The sequence below is a fragment of the Columba livia genome, chromosome 1, assembly GCF_036013475.1.
Source record: "Columba livia isolate bColLiv1 breed racing homer chromosome 1, bColLiv1.pat.W.v2, whole genome shotgun sequence".
NCBI lineage: Eukaryota > Metazoa > Chordata > Aves > Columbiformes > Columbidae > Columba > Columba livia.
The window spans coordinates 156596206-156614043 of NC_088602.1; the positions used below are offsets into that span (position 1 = coordinate 156596206).

At 39.1% G+C, this 17838-nt stretch overlaps 1 protein-coding gene across 2 annotated transcripts in view; it reads left to right on the forward strand.

The window, feature by feature from the left end:
- The window catches only part of TRHDE (thyrotropin releasing hormone degrading enzyme), a 208504-nt gene that overhangs the window by 25881 nt on the left and 164785 nt on the right, over window positions 1–17838 (forward strand). For both annotated transcript variants that reach the window (XM_021298155.2, XM_065040569.1), the window contains exon 3: window positions 14854–14980. In XM_021298155.2, coding sequence (XP_021153830.2) covers window positions 14854–14980 — 127 coding nt within the window. The remainder of the gene's footprint in view (window positions 1–14853; window positions 14981–17838) is intronic.

A 17838-nucleotide genomic window follows, 5' to 3' on the forward strand; every position in this document is an offset into this window, starting at 1 on the left:
GTAAAAGTCACAAGGCCTGTTTGGATTTGTAAGCATAATGCAGGGAGGCACTTGGGAACAGCAGCTGCCTGAGTAGAGTTTGGGAGTCTCTCAAGTACAAGAGCTGGAGTCTTACTCTCTTGTACGCTTCATCCTTTGGAGTGCTGATGATGAGACTGACTAGTCCTTGCACCAGGGAACATTTAAATTTTTGGCCTTTATTTTAAAGATAAGTCAGTCAGCACTGTGAGCATGTGATCCAGCAGTGATGCTTCTCCCTGGGTTTTTTTTCCTGTTCTCTCCTTTTTTCTTTTTTTTTTTTTTTTTCCCCTCCCTATTTGCTCTGCCCAATAGGAAACAGCAGCTTTGAAGACCCTTGTGGGAAAAGCATAGTAGATATATCAGAGGCAGTAGCAACAAGCTACTTGAGAGCTTTAGGCGAAACTGGCAGCAGAATATTAGTCAATGATATTTATACAAATGTTTTTCTTAGAAGCTTCTGGTAGCAGCTTCCTTCACATCACAGGCTGATCCGAAGACTCTCAACTTCTTATTAGTTTATACTTTGTCTGCCTGGCTCCTTCAGTCCCCTTCCCTTTTTAATAATCTTCCCATATCCCCATGGCATTAGTGACCCTTCGCCTTATACAGAAGTCAAATTTTCCAGGACAGGGACTGGTACTCCTCACTGATACTTTGTTGCAAATAATTAGACTATACAAACAGTGGAACAGGATCAGGCCATTTGTCCTTCTCTTTTACTGCCCTCCAAAATACAGGAGTCAAGCAACAGAAACTTGGGGGAAATAGGGCTACTGGAGGACCTGTTCTCATACACTGAACCTAGAGACAGCTTCCTTACAAAGTCCCTGCTTTGTCCTTTCAAGTGTTTATATCACACAGAAGCTTTTAGGATTTTGCATTTGTTCATGTCAGTACTTGGTAAAATGCACAAATGCTCTTGCTGCCCATACATTGTTGATATTGCCCCTAATAATTGTTCTTAATGCTTGTTCTGGATACTTGGAGGTACAAATCCTCCAGTTGTAGACACTGTTTATTCTGTGGGTACAGATAGGATGAGTGCAAATAAAGCCTGCCATTTTTAAGGTTTACCTTCACTGTGCTGTCAGGCTACGTCTCATGAGAGGGAACGTTCTCTTAGACTCTAAGAAAGTGTTAAAAAGAGAGAGACTAATGAAGCTGTTATATTGATGTGGATGCCAGCTGGATGCTAAGCAGCGGAATAGCTTTCTTCATCAGCTAAGAAAAGGGAAGGACTGTTCATGCAGCTGCGATCTGCTCCACTGTCAGCAAAAGAATATATGTGTTGAATATGTTTTATTGTGCTTGGAATTAAAGAAAAGATTGTGGCAAAAAACGCTCCTGTCTTCCTATTTGCCTGATTGATTGGTTATTTAAGACTTAAACCCTTAGTGCGAGTTCCTGCCTGCAGCATTTGAAAGTTTGGAAAGCCCAGTTTTCAGGAATATTTCTCTTCTTTCTATCTTCCCATAATCCACTTGGACCCTGTTGTTGCATTTTGTGCTAGTTAGCTTTTCCAGGGAAGGAATTGCCTTGAGTTTTCTATAAGAAAGAATTTTAATCCTGTTTCCCCTTAGACAGGATCCTGTTCTAAACAAACTATTTTAATTTAATGCTAACCAGCACGTCAGTATGAATGTCGAGGTGAGCTCTCACTATTTTTTTTTTTAAATCTTGGGAAACTTGTGTGATAGTAATCCAGACCTAGTTCAATTGCATCTGGTTAGCTGGCTGGCTAGCTGTCCAGATGTGAACCAGATGTGGTGTTTGAGTTGTGGCTGAGACAAAGTGTCCATAGTCATGCAGAGGACATGGCTGATTGACTCTCACCTTCCTAGTGGGAAATATATCCTGAGTAGTGGAGGTTTTAAGATGAGGAATGTAATCTGAATGATAAAATGTGCAAAAATGTTTTTTCATAATCATAAACATCTGAGCTTTTAATATATTGGAAGGGATTTGATTAATAACCCTGCAGTTAAAAATGTTATAGTATTTTATTTGAGTTTAAACAATTCACATGTTATATTAACATGTTCTGTAGATTAAAGCCAGCATGCCTCACAGTCTTGTTTATCACATTTGTCTAAGTTGGTATATGTCAGAGTACTTGAGTTTTGCATCTTTTTTTGTCTTAAGGTGCAAAAAGCCTTTGTTTGCCAGTTTGGATTCTTGGTGTTTATATGATCTGCCACTTCTCATCTGTGTCTCTGCTGGCTGCTGATTAGGTGGTTAATCACTTTGATCCCTGGTTGTGGCCTTGATTTTTCTCAGATGGGAGGCCTGAGATAGGAGTAGTGTTGTAGTATTCTAATTGACTCAGCCCTTCTATTTTGCTTTCTCTATTCATAGTTGTAATTTGCCTTTGGAGTATATATATGTATATATTTTTTTCTTTCTTTTTTTTTCCTAATTCTCCTGTTTTACACTGAGATTGGTGTGCCCAGAAGGGGCTAGAATCCTTCCAGCCATGGCTTGGAGATGTTATTGATAGGTAACTGCCTCTCTCTTAAATTATCTCCCTTGGCTGAAGTGCTTATTCTACCCATGGTTTTGTCAGAGGCTAGTTGTGCAGATGTCTTTGGATGCTACTAGTACGTTTAATTTTTTTTGTTTTATTTTTATATTGTTGTGTGGATTTGGAGGGCTTTAAAAAACATTTTGAATATTAATTGAGGGCCAGTAACAGAGTATTAAGAATTTTTTTTTAGTGGATTTTAGTGTGTGTCCACACAAAAATTTTGATTTCTTGTTTCCCTATTTCATGGTTTATGGATTTTGCTTTTACTGGCTGAATTGTTTGTCTCTGTGCTCCGACAAGTTCTTAGCCTGAAGGAACTCTCACTGTTAATATGGTTACTGCTCTTATTGATGTTACCCGTTTTTGCTTTTGTTACGGATTTTATGCCAGAGACAAAATTTCCCACGTGCATATTTTTCTTCTTCCTAAGGGCTAGATATAGTTTTTCAGAAAGTATTGTGGACTCAATCCAGCACAATGTAGATTTGTCTACAAAGTGCTGAGTTTCCTTAATGCAAACAAGTTTTAAAGGGTACTTGAAAAACTCAGCACCTCACAGTACTAATCTGTTTACCTTGCAAACAGTTTTTCTAATAAGTTTACATGTAGCTCACAAGATACTTTCCTGTGTTCATTTTGCTTATTGCTGCTATTATAAGTTATGCATTGGGTAAATGCATTTGAGCTCAAAGATGAACTGTGTTTCTATTTTGCTTTTCGTAGGACTCTATTTTGTCACCTGTTCCTTTAGTTACCACAGTTGTGTTTTGTTGTTGTTGTTTTGTTTGTTTGTTTTTCTGATACCAATTAAGATCTATTGCAAATGTATTATGAGTATGATGACAAGTATCTCCACCAGACCATGGTTTGCACTATGGTTGTGCTGAATTTCTGTGAAACATTAAAGTACCGACATGACCTTGCAGTCGTTTTTCTTTGATTGTCTTGTACTGTCTGTCTCTGTCTCCTCCTCATTAGTTTTGTTATGCTCTGAACAAGTACATCATTAGTAGCTGTTTTGTGGGGAACGACTTTGTTAAAATCTCTTAAAGTAATTTCTGTTAAGTGAATGACAAAATAGGCTTTCCCTTTAAACAAAGCTAAATAGCGTCAGCACAGTAGCCACTTGACAAAAGATGTTATAGGAATAGGATGGTTACTCTTAGACATGAAGGCATGTGGGGAACTGCTGTGTTCAGAATGTCTTCAGAAGTTGAGCAATTTTGGGGATCCTGGTCTACAGTTTGGGATACAGTTTAGGTCTTTTTTCTGATAAACATGGTTTAAATTAAAAAAAGAAATTTAATTGAAGATGCTATTTTCCAGAAGGTGTGTTTTAAGAATAGTAATTTGATGTTTTATGATGAAAAGTTGATTTATCAGTTCAGGGCAGTAAGGAAATTTGAATTCTAATTCCAGATCTTTCTCAGATTTTCTTATTGATATTAAGTCTTATCTTTCTGCATCTTTCATTTATAAAATAGAGATAATAACAGTTCATTTCCCCTGTGTTTTGCCTGTCTCTGTATAGACAGAAAGATCGGAGAGTAACAGTCAACCCTTGCTCCTGTTTATGTAGCCAGCTGAGCACAGGGGAACCTTGCTGTCATATTGACAGCCTCGAGACAATGCCAAAGTATAAATCAGCAGTTATAATAGTTGCAGATTATAATTTCAAATGGCATCACTCTAAGGTAAAATCTGCGTGCTTTTGAGAGAGCAGTCTCTAGCCAGGTGAAATCAGTCATGCTGTAGGGCTGTTGAATGTTGTAGGTCACTTGTTAGGACTTTCTTTAAACTTGTGTACTTCTGTAACTCTGTTTTTTATCCAAGAGTAGGTGAAATATTATTTATGTATGACTTGCAGTGTGAATGCTTTGACTATAAAATAGCCCATGAAAAATACTCTGAATAAGAGATCTTTTAAATGCCAATCCAATCCCAGTCCAACTCGAGGGAATGGAAACTGGTGTTACCCTTTTAGGATACATTTACTGCAGGTTCTTCCTGGAGGGAAACTCCACTTTCATATCATCTTACCACTGGTGTTGTGGTACAGAATTTTTTTGTGTAACAGGTAAATAATGTAAATCTTCGTGCTTTGTTTCTTAAAGCTATGCTGATTTTTTCACCTTCTACAAAGAACCTTAAGGAGCCTTAACCACTGTAAATCTCAACAGTGTAGAAACTGAATTCCACATTAGACTGACGTTTTTCCCCCCAGGTTGAGGTTCTGTAATAACTCAAATTTGTCTGTATCCAGTCTGTCACAGTCCTCTTTTCTCTTCAGAAATGCTTTCTCATGCTGGCTCTAGCACTGACCTGATAAGCAGCCAGGTGAGGATGCTGGGCTGCCTGGACACTAGCCACCTGGCTGGCATAGTTAGCCCACTCATCTGGTTGACAGCTTGCTGTGAGGTGAGATGAGCTCTGGTGCTGACGTAAGGGAAGAGTCAAGGCTGAATGACTGAGCATGTGGTGGTGGGATTGTGGCAGTCTTAGTTAGCTGAAATGGCTTCTGAAATGGTATCCGTAATTACGTTTACTATACATTAGTTGTTAACATGTTCACTCTCTGTCCCTGAGCCATTTCAACAAGATGATACAGATCCTGAGTACTCTAAATTAATCTTAATGGCACTGTGGTCAGTGACATAGCTAGTATTTTATTTTATGCCAGCTGAGCATTGGTCGGATTTATATGCCAGTGCAGCTCATTAACTTTCCAAAGTATTTTATGATCTCAAGTTAGAAATTGTAGCATGTCTGCTTGACAGTTTTGCATCCTGGTGGAATATATTGTTGCACTTTTGGCTGCAGCAGTCAGCAAACACTTGCATTTGTTTTTGTTCAGATGAGAAATTGATGAGGCAACTAGATGCTTCTCCTGTGCAGTCGTGTTTATTTAGAAATAAGATGCACAAAACTATTCCTCCCTTCCCCCCCTTCATAACTCTGAAAATACATGGCAGTCTCTTTGCTTAGTGTTCCTTATTTTCTTGCTGTCAGCTGGAACTGCAGAAGTTTCTTTCACTTTTTCTCCTTCAGGGTCATGTTAGAAGTTTTCATCCAGGAACATCTGCTATGTCTGTTTGAAGCCTCTTTCCCCTTGTCCTCCAACAATGTTCAGGCACCCCTTTGCTTGCATTTATTCTTTAACTGGTTTATTAAACCAGTTACAGCTGTCTTCAGTGAGGATGCAAAGATGATGTTTGTTTACTTTAAAAAATGTCCTACCCAATCTCCAGCAGAACAGTGTTTCCTTAGAAAGTGTCAGGTCACTGAATTCTCACTGTTTCCAGATAGCTTTAGAAAAAATCCTAAATTTACTATAACATTTTTGGCTATAATTATATCCAAAAAAGGCTCAGTGCGGTGCTGTGTGTGACTGCTCAGTTTGGAGAAAAGTCAGCTCCTTGTAAAGATGAGCTGTCCCTTTGGAATTCAGTAAGCACATTTCATTGCCATACAGTCTCTTTTGGGTATTGTCCATGATGAATAATGAATAGGAGATTGAAACAAGGCATTTTTCACTCATTTCTTCCCATTATCAGGTTTAACTATATTCACTACAGCAGAATTGATATAACTACCTATCTTTTTTCTCCTTCGCTCATCAATGTTATAAAATTTATTGCATTTGAACACATAAAACTTTTGGAGTTATGCACACATGTGAAACAACTCATATACAGTCTTAGTGGAACTTGGCTTTTAGCTTGTTTGTGGATGTAGTGAAGTGTTATTTCTTTTGAATTTATCACATTTAAAAACTCGTTTGAGATGCAATACCCTGTTTGCAGAAGTGACCCACTGAGGCTGCAGCCAACACTGTTGTGTCCAGACATCTCTCTACTATATTAAATGTGTAATGTGAAGTTATACTTAGCTTGGTAACAATAATAAAAGCAATACCTGTGCCTAAAATAGTCAGTGAGCAAAATGAAGATAAAACAGATCTCACATTATCAAGTAAATTGAAGCTTTTAAGTACAGAGGCAATGCAGGTATATTTCAGCTGAGAGCATCACTTGCTGCAGAAATATTATGGATCTTCAAATAAAGAGCTTGAGACTATTTTCTCCCCCTCTATAAAATTTGTAAATGGCTGCTCTATTGAAGTGTTAGGGTCTTCTAAAACATGTAAATGCATGTTTGAGGTTAAACAGATATTTAAACATGCACGTAAGTGCTTTACTGAACTGAGATTTTTAAATCACTGTGAGTGAGATCCCAGATGTACCAGCTCTGAGCTGAGCCTGGGGGTGTAATTGCACAGAGGACTGGAGCTTGTTTGGAGGGGCCTTCCAAGAAGTGGAAGTCTGTGGCTTTGAGGGAAGGATTAAAGAACAAGTAGTATTCCCAGGGTGGCATTGCTGACACCAGTTCATGTGCAGAAACATCTGTTTCATGACGGGAAAGCACTCTGAACTGCTCTAAAACACCTGACAAAGTTACTTTTAATTCTGCTTGAAGTAGGTGGGAGGGGAAACTATCCTTAATTGTGAAATCCGGCTCATTCTGGGTGTCTTTTCTAAGCACATAGAGGAAAAGAAGTTTATCAGGAGTAGTCAACATGATTGTGCCAGGGGGAAATCAAGCTTGACCAATCTGATAGCCTTCTATGATGGCATGACTAGTTGGGTAGATGAGGGGAGAGCAGTGGATATTGTCCACCTTACCTTCAGCAAGGCTTTTGACACTGTGTCTAACAACATCCTCGTAGGTAAGCTGAGGAAATGTGGGTTGGGTGAGTGCACAGTGAGGTGGATCAAGAACTGGCTGGATCGCAGAGCTCAGAGGCTTGTGATCAGTGGCACAGATTCTAGTTGGAGGCCTGCAGTTAGTGGTGTTCCCCAGGAGTCGGTACTGAGTCCAGTTTTGTTTAACCTGTTCATCAGTGACCTGGGTGAAGGGGCATAGTGTACCTTCGGCAAGTTTGATACCAAACTGGGAGGAAGGGCTGACACACCAGAAGTCTGTGCTGCCATTCGGCAAGGCCTGGACAACAAGTGAACCATGAGCCAGCAATGTGCCTTGTGGCCAAGAAGGCCAATGGTATCCCGGGCAGCATTAGAAAAAGTGTGGCCAGCAGGTAGAGGGAGGTTCTCCTCCCCCTCTACTCTGGCCTGGAGAGGCCACATCTGGAGTACGGCATCCAGTTCTGGGCGCCCCAGTTTTAGAAGGACAAGGAATTACTGTAGAGAGTCCAGCGGTGGGCTATGACAATGATTAGGGGACTTGAGCACCTTTCTTATAAGGAAAGGCTGAGAGAGCTGGGTCTGTTCAGCCTGGAGAAGAGAAGGCTGAGAGAGGATCTTATCAATCTTTATAAACATCTCCAGGGTGGGTGTCAAGAGGATGGAACCAGTGGTGCCCAACAACACGATAAGGGGCAATGGGCACAGACTGAAACATAGGAAGTTCCATCTGAATATGCTGAGAAACTTCTTTACTTTGAGGGTGCCAGAGCACTGGAACAGGCTGCCCAGAGAGGCTGTGGAATCTCCTTCTCTAGAAATGTTCAAAATCCTCCTGAACGTGTTCCTGTGCGATCTGGTCCAGGTGAACCTGCTTTAGCGGGTGGGTTGTACTGGATGGTGTCCAGAGGTCCCTTCCAGTCCCAAACATTCTGTGAATCTGTGGATTCTTGTGTTGATACAAGGTTACCTAATAGATGCTTGCCTAAGAAAACAGCAAGATTTAAGGTCATCATCAGACTTTTACTGAATTTTCATACCCCTGTTTGCTCCCAGCCTGCTCAAACTTAAACACATGTAGCAAAGTAGACCAAAGATAGAAAAAAGGGGGAGGGCAAATCTAGACAGTAGCAACATAGATAGATGCCATTCTTGGAACATTAGCCACATTGCTTGGAAAGGTACTGTAATAGTAGCAAGCTAAGGGAGAGAGATTCGGTTCTCCCCATGGGGCCTATGTGATGTGACAGTGTTCAGGGCTGGGCAAAAGCTCTTCTTGGATGGGGTACCTTCAGGAGTGGTTTTGTGTAGTCATGTGTGTGGCAATGTACATGGTGTCAGATGGTGTGAACCAAGGACTGGGTGGTGTCAGCAACAAAGCTGGCCTTGTTCTACCCGATGCTGTGGCAGAGGTATAACAATGGTTACTGCTGTGCCAATTCTGCATCAGGATGTTTTCAAGATGCAGAGAGCTATTTTCCTTATAGCACAAGGGATATAAACATAAGATACAGTCAGTGTTCCTGCCTCTCGTTATCTGAACGATCAGTGGTCATGACGAGCGTACGACCATTTAAAGGACCTTTTTTTTTCTTTTTTTTTTCTTTTTTTTTTTTCCCACTGTGCACTACTGCCTAACAATGACTTGAGTGGTGATCTAAAAACGTGGACTGTAGACATGTCAGATACCGTTGGTGAAGGTTGCCTTGGCAGAAGTGTCTCTAGCCCAGAGGCTCCATCGGTCATGTCTACTCTGGAAGTCTGATTTAAAGTCCCTGTAGTTAACAGGAGTCATTCAGTTGAAGTTAGCAGGTGTTGTGTTAGGTCATTAGAGCCCAATGAACCATCTGCTCTCACAAGCCTTCCTGGACTGAAACAGAGGTGTGCTTTATTCCCTTGGAGCAGAATTGCTCATCCAGTGAGCTGTGATCCCCCCAGGGCACTGAGGAAGGCAGTGGTGGCAACTGGAGTGGTCTTAAAACATGGAAAATACGGCTAAACATTTAAAGAGAAGATGCCTTGCAGAATGAATGCAGGCTATTATATGGGATTATTGTGATCAGCAAACTTTAGTATTACAATAAAGAAACGAATAAAAATATGTCTTACTACCAAGCAAGGTGACACTCCCCTGAAAAGATAACACCACTGTAAGAATGAAGGTTTCAAAGGGGATGCACACATAAAATTGAAGGTGGCATAGAGAATAATGTCTTCAAGAGCAGGCTTCAAATGTAGAAGTGCATATTTATTTCTGGTGAATGGCACACTTCAGGTTTGCAAGCCTCTTACTGTAACATCCTGATTTCTGCCAGGTTGTCATCTTCCTGAATTCCCTGGAGAAGCGGGTTGGCAGCTTGTGGCAGCTCTAGCACACGTTATTAGTGTCTTCCTCTAGTGCCAGAGGGAAAACATACTGCAGTTCTCTTTGCTCTTCCTTCATCTTTGGTGAATGTCTGCAGAGGGAGAAGGTTGGACAACAGCCTTTTTGCAATTAGACATGTGTAAATAATGGATTTTTACTTTTTGTTTCCATGGTCAGGATCCGGAATGTATTCTATATTCTACTTACAAAGCAGAACTGAACAAAACCTTCAGTTTGACGTGAAATATTTCAGGGAATGTGAAAAAATGACTGCAGGTTTTTCCTTACTCTTCTTCATCCCTTTCAGCCGTTTATTTCTTTTCGCATGCTTCAATTTTAATGCCAAAAAAAAAGGAAAATAAGAAGTCATGGTTTCAAAATATCAAAATAGAACAGTTCTAGTTTTTCTGAACCTGTTCCTCTGTTTATTATGTACTGAAATTATGACTAGTCGTTGCACAGTAGAAACATTGTTAGTGAACATACTATTCACCAGAAATTCAGATGTTCATTGCTATTTACAGTTTGTACTTGTCAGAATTTACCCATTGTACCTTGTATTGAGTTACTGATTAACTTTTTTTTTAAAAAAAACTCAAGTAATAAGACAAAAAACCAATTTTTTTCTTTTAAAATACTAACTTTATTTTTGATGAATATTTTTTACCTGCTGTAGACAGGAATATTTTCTCATGCACAGTAGTTAATAACCTGATGTTAGATGTGATTTGTTCTAAATCTATTGCACATTTCTTAGTGTATATCACAGCTGTCTCTCACTATGGGAAACAGCTCTCATTTTACAATCACACTCATCTGTTCTGGCAACTTGGTATTACAAATATTTTTAAATTTCTTTGACATATTTTATGTAACAACTGCTGAAATATTAAGAGAGCCTACAGAAAATGTTGCAATATATACAGATTATTTGTGGAAGTACATTTTTGTACAGAAAATACATTTGACTAACTATAGAGAAGTAGGCTATTGACCTCTTACAACAAATGCAGGGAATTTACCATACAAGTTTCAGGAATATTTTAGTATTTGATCTGATAATGTTGCCAAAGTCATTCTAAGAACTTGACTTAAGTTACTAATATTTTTAAATTAATCTTTCAGAATGTTTTTGCTGTGGTGGTATCTGAGTGCAACTATTATATTGTCTTTATTTAAGGTTCTAATGAAAATAGCCCAGGGATTCTGTAAAGGAAACAACGGGAAACAACTCACATTTTTGCTCACTTTAGAAAAGAATGAGGAAACATACATTGCAGCGATTTTGTTTAGGATCTCTAATAACTTCTTGTTCTGCTGTTCATAAAAGTGAAAATGATTTCTAGCAAAGTGTGTCTGGTCTCCTTCAGTGGCTCTGTGGTATAAGAACAGTCTTATAAATGTCAAAGGGGAGGTCTGGGTTGTAGGGCTGGAGGTGCAAACCTAGTTACTCAGACTTGTGGTAGGAAGGAGATGTCTGGTTCAGTCTGGTTCCATTTGAGAGAGCAATAAGAGGTTAGGATTTTATTTTTTTCTTAGTAGTCAGAACTTCTGTTGAAAGATAGGTAATGGTTGCAAATGTAGGTACAAAGGAGCTAAAAAAAAAAAAACACCCCAGAATCTAGCTTGACCATGTGAATTTTTTTTTTATATTCATAGGTGTTACAACAATGTCATTACTAATATGATCCCTCATTATATGTTTCCTGTATTTTTGTCATTTAGACACACATGGAACTTGGCTGCATCAGGACAGCATAGCTCTGCTGCAAATATGCCTGTTGTCTGAACAGTCCCTACCTTGTTCATTCCCGAACCTGGAAGATGCTTGGCACAGTCTCTCAGGTGTCCATGGGGCCGAGTGCCATCTTTGAGTTCCCTCCCTACCTCTACCTCCAGAGTTGTGATGAGATGCTGAGCAAATCACAGAAACTGACACAGTCTCATTTAGTCACTAATTGTGTGTTACTAATTTTCTTAATACCCAAATGAAGGCACCTGCGACCAGACTCAAACTGCATGAAGTGTTCACCACTGCAGTAAGATATAATGGGAGCAGTGCTTTAAGTGTGTCCAATAAAACTGTCAAGTATACTTGACATTAGGAGGTGTCAAGATAGGCAGCCAGAATTAGTCTTAGTTTCTTTTTGTTCTCCACTTTCTTACATGAAAATAATAGCATAACCTAATCTTGCAAAGATTGTGAAAAAGAGCTTCACTAATGTTTGCAGAGCAGTAGGTGTCTTTGCAGTGAGTGATGAATTATGCACCTAAGCTAGAAACCTATTTATCTTTTGTAAGAGAACACATACTACTTTTATTTATATTTAGGTCTCACCCTGCATAAGATTTTCTGTTCTTTCTCTTATTTAAATTGATGTAAAATCAAACTCCTAGTGTAGTGATCAAACAGCCTGTGGGAAAGTATATAGTGATTATGCATTATTGTTCAGTCCAACATAGATGTAAAGTAACACAACCTTTCTGCCTTTTGAAGTGAAAGCAGTAAACAAACAAAAAAATTATGTTAAACAAATCTCATGTCTTAATCTTTATTCTCTTTTATTTACTTAAGCTCTTCTTTGGAGTAGTATCTGAAAGCTTTCTTAATATTCAGAATCTTTGTATAAACTAAGGAAATAATGTAATCCTCATTTTATGGATTTAGAGGTAAAACATGATCAAAATCGACCCATATGCGCTAAAGGACACTGACATGTGAAAGTTAGAGGCTTCAGTTTTTAGCTTATAGTTGCCGGCCTTTAGGCTGAACTCTGAACCAAGCTCCTGTTGTGAATGACACCTGAGAAGGTGTCATCCAAACCAGCCAGCCAGGTCCCAGGCAGAGTGTCACAGGCTGTCCCCTGCGGTAGCCCTCTGCTGACCAAGAGGGAATGTTCTGAGCCCAGAGGTAGGCCTGTGGTGGTGCCTCTAAGGTTGCTCCATACATGTCATGTTCAGTGGCTGTTGGGCAAAAGGCAGAAGCAGACCCAGCGTTTGGAGGTGCCTGGCGTGTTTGGCAATGCCTGTTGCCTCAAAGTCCCGGAGAGACCTGGGGAAAGGCAGGGGTAATTTCCAAACCTTGTTCCAGCGGACAGGTGACCTTGGTGTGAGCCATGGAGCCCTGGCAGTCCAGAGGTATTCCAGACATGCAGAAAAGCACCCAGGGAAACTTTACAGGAAAAATAAAACTGTGTTCAGCGTTAGGCAGGTGGCAAATGAAAGTTTGCAGCATTGCGGTTTTCGAGCTTTCGTAGCTGGGCTCCATCTCAGACACCATTAAATGTGTTTTCTGTGTTTGCCAAAAGGCACACGTTGTAATGCAGTGAGTTGAACCTCGATTTTTCTTATTCATACCTATTTTTTTTATCCCCTTCTGTTGTCCTGTTCCTTATCATGGACACATTTGGCCACTGTCAAATTGAATGATTTTTTGCATACTTGGTTGGCTGACTCTTTTTTTCCTAATTTGCTGATACAGTCAACTGTGCCAGTAAAGCAATTATGCAAAATTGTGTATAAAGGTTTAATGATACAAAACAGTGTTCATCACAAATCTAATTGTGATTCTTACCATCTTTCCATAAACTAAAGGTTTTGAGGTGTTTGAATTAGGACCTCTCTGGTTAATATCTATTTTGTTAAAAATGTATTTAGTTTAGCAGGTAATAGAACATTATTGTACATGGTGCTGGTAACTTTGGAAGGAAGCAATAAACGAAAATAGTGACTTGGAGGTGTTCAGATAATGGTTTATGTGCTTTCAGGTGGTGATTAGGAGAAATCTGCTTTATTACATGTCTCATTAGGTTACACTGTTAATCTGTTTTACATTACAAATGATAACTATTTGTGGTTGATTGCACACAGAGCCTAATACAACATGAAGATAAAAACATAAAGATGGACATAGTGACAAAGCAGAATAATATGTCTCTATACTGAAAATGAAGAGATAGTGGGTTAAAACAGAATTGACAGGTACAGTGTATTGAGGTTTGGTATCTGGTTTCCACTTGGGTAACTGAACAGGTCCAGGAAAAGGGCAGTAAAGCAATACTTGGTAATGCTTTCACTGAAGCTGAAAATCCTATTGGCTTTTCTTGGTTCAGAATAGAGCATTTAGAAACATTTCAAAACTGGTATTTCTCCTTCATGTTTGCATTGATATTTTCTGATTTCTGCCCTGCTGCTTTCCCCGGAACCCTGTCTGGGATTTAATCCTACCACAGAACGTATTAGTGAGTCAGATATTACTATTAGGACTGACATTTTAGTAAAGTCTCGTTTGTATCAGGTCATTATGTACTGCAGGGAGAAACCTTCTGCCACAGCCACTAGAGAGAAAGCACACACTGCTTCCATCAGACAATGTATGAGGAGGGAGAATGAAAAAACCTTTCTTGGTTCTCAGTTGTATGTCATCTTTGCACTAGGAAGCATAAAGGGCTGTAAGGACAGGGAATAGTGAATAACCTGGCAATGCCTTCTGCTCCCTCCTTCATCAGGGTTACACTTGAGTGTGAATTATGAAGGTGAGTTCTGTTCACAGGGGTGCTCCACACAGTCAGATGTGTGAGCTCTTTTATACTGAACACAGCAGGCTGCGGCTTGTATAAACAGCTTTAATTTACTGCTTTCTGAAAACAGGGGCCTGGAGCAGTGATGGAGGTTTCAGGAATGTTAATTGTTTGTGTAAACGAATGAACTTATAAATGGTTGTTTTTGCAGTCTTCCATAGCTTATCGAGGGTAACTGTGTCACTGACAGAGAAAAGAGAATGATTATTTATTTTTTTTTTCCTCCAGTCTACTAATACTTTCAGGGCTCAATATAATGTGCCTTTAACAAACCATGAACTTCTCTCCTACCGAGCCACTGCATCCTGCCTACGTTCAGTGTAGGCAGAGAACTATTATACTAATCCACTCTCCCATCATATCTCTAGCAAACACATGTAACTGTTTTCTTTGAATATTTATTTTGATGCAGGAAGTGTTAAGTCTTTTATTTGGCCACACACTCAAGTAGGAGATTCTGACTTCTCAACTTTGTAACCTTAATTGTGGAAGTTCTGGTTTTCAGCTGTGACATGTTTTGACAAATGCATGACAGTCACACTTGGCTTTAAGAGAATAATCCTGCCACCTCACAAGAGCCTTAGAATAGTTTACCTCTGCAGGTAGAATAGCTTTAAAACATAGATACTGAAATGATCTGTCTTTCCCTTTATTTTTTAACAGGTACGGTTATATGCAAGGCCTGATGCTATCCGAAGAGGATCGGGGGACTATGCTCTAAATATTACAAGGAGGCTCATTGAATTTTATGAAGATTATTTTAAAGTGCCCTATTCCCTGCCAAAATTAGGTAAGATTTCCCCTAGAACATGAAGTTTACTGAGAGATGGGAGATTAAATTAGCTTTTTTAAAGGAAATTTAAGACTGGAATGTACTAGATTTTTAAAGTAAGAAATGTGTGGGTTAGGATGGAATGTTTGTTTATCAAGATCAATAAATAAGGAATTTTTAATCTCTTCTTTGCAGAGGAAGTGGAGTCCAACTGTCCCCTTTCCAGCCTTACACAGGAAGCAGATAGTACTTAAATTTGTAAGATAGCGGGACTCTAGAAAGAGAACTTGAGACCTTTCACTGATAAGTGTGTTGTTTGTTTGTTTGTTTTGGCCCTTACTTTTATTAGATAGCCACTGGGAGATGTTTGTTCTGCTGTGTTTGTATCTTGATGCCTTGGTGGGAAACAGATTTGAAAATATTTGTAGAAACTGGGAACCTGTAACAGTACAAGGCAGTATGTTTTTATGCTGGCTTATGTGGTTTATTAATGATGATTAGTACATATGCTTAATTGTATTGTTGCTTATTGAAAGAATTGCTGTGAACTTGTTTTGCCGCTCAAGTGACCTAAATGTAAAAGCTATCAATTTCTGTTATTTTAAAAATAGTTTCTTCTCCTCCTTCCTTTCACCACAATCAGTTGTTCTCCTACACACTTGAATACTTTACACAATATTATTATACCCTCCCTCCTTTGGAGCATGTTTGATCAAGGTCCTGAAAAGCCTCTTGCTCAGCAGCGGGAACAGAGCTTGTATTTGCTCAGAAGTGTTAGAGTTGGAACCACAGGTGATCCTCCCAGGAACTCAGGGTCTATTTCATTAAATCCTTTGCCTGCTGAGTAGCTTTATTAGTCTTACAGCTAATGGTGTAGGAGATAGATGAAGTAATTGAAGTTGCTAGATGAGGGTGTTGCATGAATTTTTTATAAGAATGTTGTGGCATTTGTTTCTTGTCATCTTTAAATGATGAGTTACAGGGAGCGTTCTTCTGGAGAAATATGCAGATGGATTAAACACATCACATGCATCAGCCTTTGTGTGCATCCTTTCATACCTGGCTTCAGGTATGTAATGATGATTGCGTAAAGGAAGTTATAGACTTACTGGTGCCAAAAATGTAGAAGGAAAAAATAGTCAAAAACTTTCTGTTGAACAGAAAGGACAAACAGTGGGACTCCAATCATTACTTCAGGTAGTTTACTAAGGATGCCAGATAGCAGCAGGCAGTAGTGCCTGTATCTGCTGCAGAGTATCTTTCACAATTGCAACATAGAGTCTTTCAACTCAAAATGCCATGTGCGTTACTATTATGCTGTGACATGTCCTTTAAAAAAATCTAACAGGATATGAGTATATTCTAGTTCAGATGTCTTTGGAACAAAACAGGAGGAATAGTCACAAGTAAAATTGTATTTTTTTCTTCCTAGTAAAATTGTTGAGTTAATGTAAAATACTGCTTGAAAACTTTAGTTATTTTTCAGTGATACTATAGAAAATAATTTGCAAAGTTTTGTATACCATAGTGAAATTAAACTTATTTAATGTCAATATAGTAAATTTCAAAACTCTCTCAGTGATGTCAATATTTTTGATAATTTGTTTTTCATATGTGTGGAGGTATGTTCGTTTCCAGTTCAGCTGAACACTAAGATCACTACCTTTAAGCATGTGCTAGTGTCTTTAACCTGAAGGAGTGCTGATTCTTTTTTTACTGGAAAACGGAAGGTTAGGGACAATGGTCTGATGGGTGAATAGAGGGACTGAAAATGAAAACACTGTAATTTCTCTATAACAGTGCTAATGATTTTGTGGTAGTATTAAAGAATTTTCGGAAGGAGGAGACAAAACAGCATTAGCTACAGCAGTAGAAGGCATGTGCATCAGTACGATGCATTGATACAGAAAATGCACCTGTCTCTCTGAAGCCTTGGGACTGTCACCTGATACACTGCTGTCACTGCTGCAAAGGATGGTGTTCTTCATTAAGGTTTTAAGAAAAATCAGGGTTTTTTTGGTAGGACATTTTGAGTTTTTAATTTGATTTGTAAATGAAATGTGAAATGTCTTCAAGTGGGAGTGAAAATTGAAGAACACAGTTTAAAAAGCTTTTTAGTGACAGCATCAGTGTTATAGAAAATGTTCTATTTCAAATGCAGATGTTTTTTAAAATGAAATATTTTGTTTAATGTATTGTCTGGCTGTAACAAGAGTGAACTTAAAGAAATGTAATTATTTTGGTTGAAAACACAGTTTATGTTTACAAAATAATTCTGTTGTTGAAATACTGACCAGTTTACTATGCAGGTGATGTATCAGCTGCTGAGCAATATGTTGTCAGCGTCACTGCTGTATGCTGGGAGGTGTGTGTGGAGACAAGGGACCTGCAACCCTAGGTGCAGCACTTCCATAATCTATGTGCTCATGCATTGCAGCTCTTTATGTGGCAAGAGTATCTGAGGACATTTAGGCCCTTCAGATGTGTTGCTGTATCAGAGGGACCTGTGTTCATTTGTTCACTTCTTGTGTAACTGAGATCTATTTCCAAAGATCCTTGGCATTTGAAACTAGTGCTCCCCATCTGAGTTTTAATAAATCAGCTAGTGTTCTCTATAGGAACCACTTTGTCCTGATGCTCTTGACTCCTTGTCTGGTTTTGACCAGGCTTTTACTGAACTTACATGCAGTCAGATGTCTGTGGTTGCTTTTGGGCTCCTCTGACTTCTTGACAGCTTCTGTTACTACTGGGAACTGTGGAGAATCTGGGGGAACCTTTTTGTTGCCCAGTGACTGAGATTTTTTAGGTCTTGTATGGCTTGTACTGATTTGTAAATGCACTGGAACACTGAATTTGTTTGCCAGTTAATGTGAGTT